Source organism: Dendropsophus ebraccatus, chromosome 1 (genome assembly GCF_027789765.1).
Source record: "Dendropsophus ebraccatus isolate aDenEbr1 chromosome 1, aDenEbr1.pat, whole genome shotgun sequence".
NCBI lineage: Eukaryota > Metazoa > Chordata > Amphibia > Anura > Hylidae > Dendropsophus > Dendropsophus ebraccatus.
The window spans coordinates 135,383,875-135,394,998 of record NC_091454.1 but is presented as its reverse complement, the minus strand read 5'-3'; the positions used below and the strand labels follow the sequence as shown (position 1 = coordinate 135,394,998).

General features: G+C 44.0%; 1 protein-coding gene across 2 annotated transcripts; it reads left to right on the top strand.

Annotated features, from left to right (window-relative positions):
- The first annotated feature begins 4,405 nt into the window (after nucleotides 1-4,405).
- Nucleotides 4,406-9,912, top strand: SMKR1 (small lysine rich protein 1). 2 transcript variants are annotated; one of them, XM_069956264.1, is made up of 3 exons: nucleotides 4,406-4,559; nucleotides 7,698-7,754; nucleotides 8,471-9,912. In XM_069956264.1, exons 2-3 carry the CDS (start codon nucleotides 7,752-7,754, stop codon nucleotides 8,708-8,710), a joined length of 243 nt encoding a protein of 80 aa, XP_069812365.1. In that variant the 5' UTR covers nucleotides 4,406-4,559; nucleotides 7,698-7,751; the 3' UTR covers nucleotides 8,711-9,912. The 2 variants fall into 2 exon arrangements, with proteins under 2 accessions (XP_069812365.1, XP_069812366.1); XM_069956265.1 differs by having other exon boundaries at nucleotides 4,406-4,586.
- The last annotated feature ends 1,212 nt before the right edge of the window (nucleotides 9,913-11,124 follow it).

Here is an 11,124-nt window from a genome sequence, read left to right as displayed (position 1 = left end):
TTTCTGGCGTAAGATTCTATGTTGGATTTTTAACTGTGCATTGGAAATAGTTTGCCAGATTATTTTATAGGCTGTGGGACTATTATGTCAAGTCTTAAAAGTTTTTATATTTTAACATGGAAGACACTGGGATTCACACCAGTCTGAGATTTCTTGCAACTGTTGGGTCCCGATGGTCGCAGTAATTTTTATCTTTGTGCATGCTTATTGCACAGGAGAAGTTAGTTGTCAGCTATATTACTAATCCCCTGACACCAGCCTTAAAGCTACCTTCAGACACAAATTCTTTGTTGTTCTGTTTTTTTGGAGGCCCAAAAAACAAAATTTCTGACTTTTTTTCTTTAAAAATAAATGTTGAATGTTAGTATAGGCATTTATTGATTTTTAATTTTTTTTTTAATTCTGTTACAGATCATATGATTCATTCTTCATATGTGACTCAAGGCTTTCTACTGGGAAATTTTTTGGGGGGGGGCACCAATGTGCATATAGACATGGTATAAATGCCATACTGAGGTTTTGCTAAACTGCCGCCGAGCCTATAAACACCATTAGGCTATGTTCACACAATGTTTTGTTTCTGCCGTGTTTTTGGACAGCTGTAACTTAATTTTTGCCGCAGAAATACAGCTGAAAACAGACATTGTTTGAAAATACCCTTAGGGTATAAACCCACACGCCGTATAAGCAGCGTATTTACTGCTGCGATACGCAGCAAATACGCAGCAAACACGCAGCAAATACGCAGCAAAAACGCAGCAGATTATATCTAAATAACTGAACACAGCATCAAATCTGTACCAACAAATCTGCTGCGTATTTGCTGCGTATTTGTTGCGTATCTGCTGTGTATACGGTGTGTGGGTTTGTACCCTTAAAGTGTGAAAAATGTCAAGACACAAAACCATCAGGCTGATATGGCATTTCATATTTCCTTACTGACTCAACTAACATCTAGCCACGTAGTTTTGAGCCAAAAAATGCTATGCAATGAATGTACTATATCGCAGTGGATTTCGCAATGTGAGTTTCCCACACAAATGTGGTGCGATACTGGTTTCTTATAAAGTCTATGGCACTCTATTCTCAGGCCCAGTTCACACTGAGCAAAAACGGCGGAATCCTGCTGTGCTGTGTCCTGCAGTACCTCTATGGAAGCATGCGCTCCTCCACTGCTGCCGATTTCTGCTCAAAGAATTGACATGTCACTTCTTTGAGCGGAAAGGGGAGGAAGTGGAGGCGCGTGCACGCATCCATAGAGATACTGCGGGACACTAAGTACGGTGGAATTCCGCCGTTTTTGCTCAGTGTGAATGGGACCTTACAGTGAATTTTCATTCCGCTGCAAGAATGTATTGTGCCATAGACTTGTAAAAATTTTGTACTTAGCTCCCGACACAATGCAGCATCATAGTTAATAAATGGGCATTTTTTCCTGATTTTCCTGTAAATGATGTTTTCAAAGGGTTAACCCTTTTTCAAATTTAATCAGGAAAATGGACCCATCTGCCCACTTTACCAGTTTTTAAACCCAGAACCACTTTAGGCCAGGCTGGTCTCCTCTGTGTGTCATGCGGGGCAAACCCTTTTGAAAACACAAGTTACTTATTCAAATTTGTAAAAAAGTGCCCACCTGCTCAGTTTGATGCCAGTTTCTATAACCAGAATTACTTTGGGCCTGGCTGGACTTTTCTAAGATTTATGCAATGTATCCTTCTATACATGTGGGCAGTGAGAAGTCAGTGGCTCAAACTCATGTAACCCTTAAACCCTTTGAAAAGACCAGTTATTTAAATCGGGGAAAAGTGCCGTCTGCCAACTTTATACCAGTTTTTACCACTTTGGGCCAGGCCGAATCAGTTACCCAATCTCAATTATTATTTTTTTTTAATCACAATTTTGTGTTCTTACTTTGATGCCCGTTTTTATGCCAACCACCTGGCTACTTTTGGCCATTTATAACTGAATTTCTTTCAGGACACTTTAGGGTAATTTATGATTAATAAACATTTTCTTTAAGAAAAATGGCTAAAAAGTAAAAAGAAAAATCACGTGAACCAGAAACTTCGAATAAGAAACCAACTTCAACCCCCCCCCCCCCCACACACACACACACACACACACTAGACACCAGGGATGGGCTATTTCCAGCCATTTAAATGCAGCTGTCAGCTTTGACATCTGCATCTAAATGGCTAATTAGCCAGGACGTGACGCCAGCTAGCTGCTGCGGAAGCGCAGTGGTTTAGAGCGGGGTCACAGCGCGACTCCTCTCTAAACATCCCCACCTGCAGCAGGATTTGTCGGCACATCATTTTGCGGAAAGAGGTTAAGCACAGGATACAATACAAACTCCTGCTTACCCACAAAGCTATCCACATTGCTGAACTGTCCTACATCTCTTCCCTCATCTCTGTCTACCACACTATTTGTGCTTTATGCTTTGCTAACAACTTATGCCCAACATTCTCTGTAATCCGCACTTCTGCCGTCTTCAGTTTACTTGAGCTTCACCTGTTCTATGGAATGCATTACCAAAGAAAGTCAGGCTCCTCTCTAGTACCCAAAGCTTTAAACATCCACAAAACTCATCTTTTCAGATGCTGATCACTTAATAGGATTTTCCAGAGGTTGGGCATTTTTATTATGTTGCTGCTGGTGCATGTAAAACAAAAAACATATTATCCTCCTCTGGTGTCCCCTACTGACAGCAGAGCCTTCACTTCTGAGATGAACTTGTCTTGGGAGTGACAGCCCGCTTAGCCAATCACTGGCTGCAGCACTGTCCTGTGTCTGTCAGTGATTGGCTCAGCAGGTTGTCAATCCCGAGACAAATCAGTCTCAGAAATGGAGGCTTTTCTGTTAGCAAGCGACAAGAGATGAGGAAACTAGGGGAGCACAGACGGGTTACGATAACATCTGCAACAGCAGCAATATAATAAAAAAGGCCGGATAACCCCTTTGAGCACTGTAGATCTGTAGCATGCAGGCATTGGTTGGTGGCTGGGTCACCCACCTCTACCTGCACTGTCCTATTAATAGAGATGGCCGGACCATAAGAACAATGAAACCCCTTTGCCCTTCTGCCTCTTGTTTCCATCCCCTCCTAATAGTCTGTAAGCTCTTGCGAGCAGGGCCTCACTCCTCATGTATGTTTTAATAATTACATGTGTATAGCTGTAATGTCTGTAATGATTTTTGTCTATATGTTGCAGTGAAATGATAGAATGAGGGATTTGATCAAACCGCACCGTTCCATCATTTCCCTAGGGATTTGATCAAATCACTGACCCCTTTCAGGGAAATGATGGAATGAACATTTCCCCCTGCGACATAGAATTTGCTTCCCGTATCGCCTCTCTGCTTCCCCCAGCCTGTCTGCTTTCCTCCCTGTCTGCCTCCACTGCCTCTCTGCTCCCCGTTCTGCTCATTTCCCCTGCTCCCACAGCCTGTCCGCTCTGCTCCCCGTCTGCCTACCGGGTGGTGTGCCGCTCTGCTCCCCATTTGCCTACTGGGAGGTGTGCCGCTCTGCTCCCCGTCTGCCCTGCTACACGCCTCCTCCTCCCCCTGCTTGTCCGCTCTGCTCCCAGTCTGCCTGCCGGGAGGTGTGCCGCTCTGCTCCCCATCTGCCCTGCCCTGCTACACTCCTCCTGCTCCCCCGGCCTGTCCGCTCTGCTCCCCGTCTGCCTGCCAGGGGGTGTGCCGCTCTGCTTCCCGTCTGCCTGCCGGGGGGTGTGCTGCTCTGCTTCCCGTCCTCCCCAAAACCACATGCCTGCTGGGAGGTGTGCTGCTCTAACCCCCCCCCCCCCCCCCCCCCCCCCCCGCCTCCACCGCCAAACATAGAACCAGGCGACTTCCCCATTGTTTATTCCATGATTTCCCTTAAAGGGGTCAGGTATTTGATCAAATTCCTAGGGAAATGATGAAACCGTGTGATAATTTCATCATTTCCTGGGATTTGATCAAATGCCTGGAATATATCATTTTACTGCAACATATATATGTACCCCAAGAATAGTAATGTGCTGCGGAATCTGTTGGCGCTATAAAAATAAAAAATGTTTTATTATATTGTTAACTTTCTGACACCAGTTGGTTTAGAAGATAAACATTTTCACTGGAGTTTCCCTTTAGAAAACAAAAACAAAACCCTACATATAAGGGGTCATGATGCGCACAATATGGCCTCACCCACAACACTGTGCCTCTCCAGGTAAAACTACAACTAGTAGGCAATGACAAGTGTGTGAGGGCATGCTGGGAATTGTAGTTAGGAAGCAGCTGTAATCATCACTGCACTTCTCTCCCGGCCTATCACACACATCAGCCTACATCTGCCGCCTGTGCTACTGTAGCAGCCCCGCACGCCGATCACGTGACCATTGTATCCGGCCAGTGGGTGACGTTGTATAGGCGGGCTCAGTCGTCACCATGCCAACCGTGCCACGCTGAGACACTTTTGTAGCTAAGACAACGGTGCTGTATGATGCAGCCTGAAGGAAAAGTCGTGCAGTAATCAAACCACGGAGGACACCGAACACCGGGGACTGTGCCGCCTGGTGAGCGCCACCACATCTTGTCTCCTTGTATGTGACGCCTTTCCTCTGCCAGTGCTAGAAAACCCCGTGCCCCACAGCCACCCGGGCAGTATGGTGGGTGCCAGCCTGGTACAGTGCAGTCTGATACAGTGCAGCCCGGTACAGTGCAGTCTGATACAGTGCAGCCTGATAGAGTTCAGCCTGATACAGTGCAGCCTGACACAGTGCAGCCTGACACAGTGCAGTCTGACACAGTGCAGCCTGACACAGTGCAGTCTGATACAGTGCAGTCTGATACAGTGCAGCCTGATACAGTGCAGTCTGATACAGTGAAGTCTGGTGCAGTCTGATAGAGTGCAGTCCGACACAGTGCAGCCCGGTACAGTGCAGCCCGGTACAGTGCAGTCTGATACAGTGCAGCCTGATAGAGTGCAGCCTGATACAGTGCAGTCTGATACAGTGCAGTCTGATACAGTGCAGTCTGATACAGTGAAGTCTGGTGCAGTCTGATAGAGTGCAGTCCGACACAGTGCAGCCCGGTACAGTGCAGCCCGGTACAGTGCAGTCTGATACAGTGCAGCCTGATAGAGTGCAGCCTGATACAGTGCAGTCTGATACAGTGCAGTCTGATACAGTGAAGTCTGGTGCAGTCTGATAGAGTGCAGTCCGACACAGTGCAGCCCGGTACAGTGCAGCCCGGTACAGTGCAGTCTGATACAGTGCAGCCTGATAGAGTGCAGCCTGATACAGTGCAGTCTGATACAGTGCAGTCTGATACAGTGCAGTCCGACACAGTGCAGCCCGGTACAGTGCAGTCTGATACAGTGCAGTCTGATAGAGTGCAGCCTGATACAGTGCAGTCTGATACAGTGCAGTCTGATACAGTGCAGTCTGATACAGTGCAGTCCGACACAGTGCAGCCCGGTACAGTGCAGTCTGATACAGTGCAGTCTGATACAGTGCAGCCTGATACAGTGCAGTCTGATACAGTGCAGTCCGACACAGTGCAGCCCGATACAGTGCAGCCTGATACAGCCTGGTGGCTACAGTGCGGGCATGTTTATCAGGCACAGGAGACTGTGGCATGGCTCATACACAAGGAGCCCATAGACCACACCATTCATAGCCACAGAGGCTCCAGCAGGAATATAGCTGGGATGTACAGCTATTGCTGTGGGTGAATCTGACTGTGCTGTCCCTACTGGGGGACCTGTAAGGGCCATGTAAGACCTGGGTCACAGCAGCAGAACAGGGCATTTCTGCAGATCTCAGCCTGACTGCAGTCTAGTCCTTGGTCCTTGATACTGTTAGTTTGGGTGATCAGACCCCACAGCTTAGCAGGAGGTGGTAGGTGCCCATGTTACTCTTATATTATGTTGGTCTAAGGCCAGGTCCTCACAAATATACCTGCGGCCCATTCCTTTCCTGCTGAAAACCACATCCAGCATTCTGCGTCTATAGTACCCAGATATGTAACACCTGTACTGGCTATATGTACGTATAGAAGGGGTAATAAAGAGGACAAAATCCTCCAAAGTGTCGCTATAGTGCTATACTTTCAGGGAAAGGATGCAGATCTCGGAGATCTCTAAACCATGGATGGGATGCTCTTTATCTCTAACTTTATTTCTACTTTATGTCCCAGATCTCATGATGTTTGCATACATGTGCCATGCTTAAAGTGGTATACTGTACAACAAAAATAAAATCTTTTGACATTTCCTTAGTAAAGTTTTAAAACTTTGTAATACGACTTAATTAAAGAATATGTGGATGGATAGATAGACAGATAGAGAGAGTGGCAGTAAAGACTGCGAACTATAGCTGTGTGGGGAACTACAGGTCCTGGCACAGTTACATTTCACAAGCAGCATTAGCAATACTGAGCTTTCCTAGATGTCCGTTGTTCTGCATCAGAATAGACATCACACTTGTGGACGCTGTCTGTGTCAGTAGTGCTGCAACTGTGGCCCCCTGTAACAGAGAGTAGTTATCCCTTCTAACTCTGCTATAGGGTGCTGCAGCGGCATCACTATGGACACAGACAGCCTCCACAAGTGTGATGTCTATTCTAAACTGTGCAGGCACCAGGACTTAAATGAAATGTGTGGCCTAGATTTTCTTTAACTAATTTGAATCAGATACTAAAACTTGTTCTTTTATTCCAATCTGTTTCTATTTTTTAACTAATTATTTTTATTTCACTATTTGTACATTGTCATGGGGGCTGCCATATTACCTGGGCTATTCTTAACAGCATTTAGTGAAATGTTTTACAGCAAGACTCGTGGACATAGACGACAATAGATACACTGTCCCTTTAAGACGAATGTAAAACATCATTGAGCATGCTCTGTGACCTTTGAAGAGGTCATTCCACAGGTAGCTGCTATTGTCTCCTCTACTGGTGTCACGTTTCTGCAATGCTGTACAGATCACTTTACAGCAGCCTCCTCTTATCACCACAGACACAAATTGAAGTCTCAGCTTTGTTTTAGCCCCAGTGGTGAGAATGAAAACGGCAAGATTTCAAGATTATTTTATAATATAGATAGAAAAACGGGGCTGTGTCACTCCTTACAGCTGCCACTTAACCAAAAATGTAATAAAAAAATAAAAATATATATATATATATATATATATATATATACAGTATATACTTGAATAAAGGTATATTACATATAACTTTATTAAAGGGGTAGTGCGTCATCAGCCGCTGAGCCGCGATTGGCCGAGCACAGTTATGCTCAGCCAATCGCGGCTGAGCAGCTGATGACGCGGCCGGCACTCGGGAAGATCGGAGGTGTTCCGGCCGGCCGGCCGAAGATGACGTTTGGCACAAAATGGCGGACGCGTGTCGGCACGGATCAGGTATGTATAATGCACTACACTTCAGGGTACACGGGTCGGGGTGGTGGGACACAGGGAAGGGGGCCATTCACAGACATAACATACATTACAAAGTTGTATAACTTTGTAATGTGTGTTATTCTGTGAATAAATTTTTACCGCCGCACTACCCCTTTAAATTTAATTAATTTTTTTTTTAATTTACTTTACTTTAATTATTTTTGTCAGCATATCCCCATAAATGTAGAATAACATGTCTCTTTTAGCAGCTTCATATTTTCATACTTGTGTTTTTTGTTTTTTTTATAGGAAGACATATTATGGATATATAGCCATTGTTCAAGGTGTTTCAGGCGAATAAAAATGGTAATAAGACACATTTCTTCTAATTCCTAATAACATTTGGGACACCCATGATTGTACGAAAGAGGGGAATGCAGTACTGATTGTGGGCTTAAAGGGAACCAATCACGCCAAAAATCCATCTTAAGATAAGAAAACGTGCTGGCACATCACCCAGCACGTTTCCCAAACATCCCCCTGTAACCTCTGTGCCCCCCTCCATCAGTCAGTAATCTTACTTTGAAGAAGTCCCGCGCTGTATGTAAATTTCCGGCAAGTAGTCACGGTGGGCGGATTTAGTCATGGTGGGCAGAATCAGTCACAGGTCCTGGGCGTCTGTAATGGCTGTAATCACGCCCAGAGGGGCGTGATTGAGAGGTCTGCCTTCCATCCATGTTACCCGGAGGCTTGCGTTTCACGTCAGCGGCGCGCTGACGTCATCCGCACGCAGCGCCGACGCCTTCCGGAGTCTGCGCATGCGCAGTACGTCGGCGGCGTCTCCCAACGTACTGCGCATGCGCAGACTCCGGAAGACGTCGGCGCTGCGTGCGGATGACGTCAGCACGCCGCCGACGTGAAACGCAAGCCTCCGGGTAACATGGATGGAAGGCAGACCTCTCAATCACGCCCCTCTGGGTATGAATGAGCCCTAAGTGTTTATTATATGAATACATTTGTGCGGTGAAATAGTACAATAGGTTATGTTAGCCTTTTTTTTATACTGTGTAATATGTTTTCAGCCAACGAAAAGTGCCAAATCCAAGGGCTCAGCAAAGTCCCATAGTAAAGGAAAGAAGTCAAAGAAATCAAAGAAAAGTAAAGAACCTAAACCTGAGGTGGACATTCTCAGTCCAGCCGCCATGCTGAACGCTTACTACATCTCCCATAATGCTGTGGACTGCTTAGAATTTCGAGGATTTGGCTGGTCTGGAGCTCCAAAAAAGAAAGGGAGGAAGGGGAAAGGAAAGAAAAAGAAATAGTCTCTACCAATGACTATAACATCTCATTAACTTTTGGTGCCAAATACTAAAACCCTATGGAGGTTTATCAAACCTTGTGCAAAGGATCGGTGGATCAGATTCTAGCTTATATTTTTCAGAGGCCTTGATGAAAAATGAAAGCTGGAACTTGATTGCTATAGGCAGCTGCTCCTATGCAGTTTGGTTTGATGAATCTCCCCCTAGGTTTAGCAGTTAATGTTAATAATGTGCAGTTTCCTTCATAACTTGATACAGAAACACATATTGTATTCCTACTAAGTATTTTGACATCCCTGGATTTTTCTTTGACTTCAGCAGGATCTTAACATCCACATGTATACATTTGTTTTAAACTGGTTCTACATAAGAACAATAAAAGTGTGAGAAATTTGCATAAAATGTTCATCTCTGTTAATGTGCAACTTAACTGTTATAATATACAAAAAGCTACTAAAGGCAATCTCCTATACAATAAAAAAAAAATTGGGTAAATGTGGTATAATGTAAAGATGAAATACACAGTACAGACCTCTAGTCCATAAAGAGAATTGGGCAGCACAGCCAAACCTTAGCAACTTATCTTGCCTTGTAAAGTTATACATGGGAAAATGGCATAGGGGTAAACTATTTGACGTTTCAATTATATTCTTTTTTTTATCCTTTAAAGGGAGACTATGAGCAACAGGTTAGAAGTTTTGCACCTGCTGACCTCTCACCTTTTCTCACCTGCTGAAATTTCTTACCTCCATCCTTAGCACCGTTTCTGTGATATGCATTAAAAAAATGTTTTCTTTCAAATCAACTGATTTCAGAAAGTTCCACAGATTTGTAAGTTACTTCTATTTAAAAATCTCAAGTCTTCCAGTACGATGCAGACAGAAGTGACAGCAGACAGCATTGTGTCAGACGGGAAAAAATACACCACTTCCTGCAGGGCATACAGCAGCTGATTAGTACTGGAAAACTTGACATTTTTAAATAGTAAATTACAAATCTGTATAACTTTCTGAAATCAGTTCATTTGAAAGAAACATCTTTTGCCAGAGTACCTCTTTGTATCCTTGTTCCTAGAGGTCCACCTGGTGTTTCTGCTTTGCATTGTACCATTGCTGGGATTTCTTATATTTAGCAAGATGCAGCATTGTAATACTGAGATGTGTTAAAAATGACAATAAACTGTGACCTACACAAAGCTGCAAAAACCTCTTTTCTGTGCTGATTTTTATTGGAGTGTGTATCTGTTAGGATAAAAGAGAGTATATCATTCTGGAGTCCTGGTTGTTTATCCCGCAGAAGAGTGAATAGAAGGAATATAACCATGTCTACCTCTTAGATTCTCTTTACGCTGCCTTGTTGCCTTATGCTTAGGATACACTTTGGGAGGAATTCCTAATGTACACCCCTGAAAGATGGCTCCTATGTAAACCACTATATAAGTATACACTAGAATAATGCACCTATAGGACCCATAGTCTGCCATGTTATTCCCTATAGTAAATAAAAAAGTTATTCTGACATTAGATAAAGAGAACCTAATTACAAAATTGTATTATGCCTAGGGCACAATTTGAGGAGTCAAGCATCTATACCCAGTACTAGGTAAATTCAGTATATATATATATATATATATATATATATATATATATATATATATCCCTACAGCGACCATGCAACAGATCAGAAGTGTCTTCTTAGCTTTCACTTCACATTTAGCTGCCACTGCACATTTTGAGTCAAAACTTAGACTGGATTCAGGATGAATGGAAACTATAAAGGAAAACCTTTATACTCTGATCATCCATAACAGTAAACCACTGACACTAATGATAGTGGCATCTGTCTGCAATCCACAATCCCAGACTATAGACAGTAGTGATTACATGTATAAACGTGTAAATAGTGCCATTTAAACCAATGGGTCCGTAGTGCTGTCTGTAACTGTGGACAGCCTACGGAACATGTGAGTGCAGCCTAAGAATCTGACCAAATTGTGATGGCTGGATGACTAGGTCAGAGCGTCTCTTAAATGGCAGGTACTGTGAGAAGTTCCTTGTAGGCATTGGTTATGCATATGGGGATGCAAAGGTGTCTACAGTGGCCATGTGTGCATCCATTTTGCATCCTGGAGCTATTAAAGAAGATGGCCTGGGTGCGTGAGCATCACTCATGGAAAAACATGGCACTGGGATGCACTTTGGGAAAAAGACAATCTGGAGGAGGCAGTGGATGCTCTGAGCAATGTTCTGCAGGGAAACCTTGGGTCTTGACATTCAATGGTATATTACATTGACATGTACCATCTAAATATTGTTACTAGAGTACAAGTACATACCTCCACAGCAACTTTATTTACTAATGGCCGAGGCCTCTTTCAACAGAATAATACGCTCTGCAAACATTGTTGTGGAATGTCT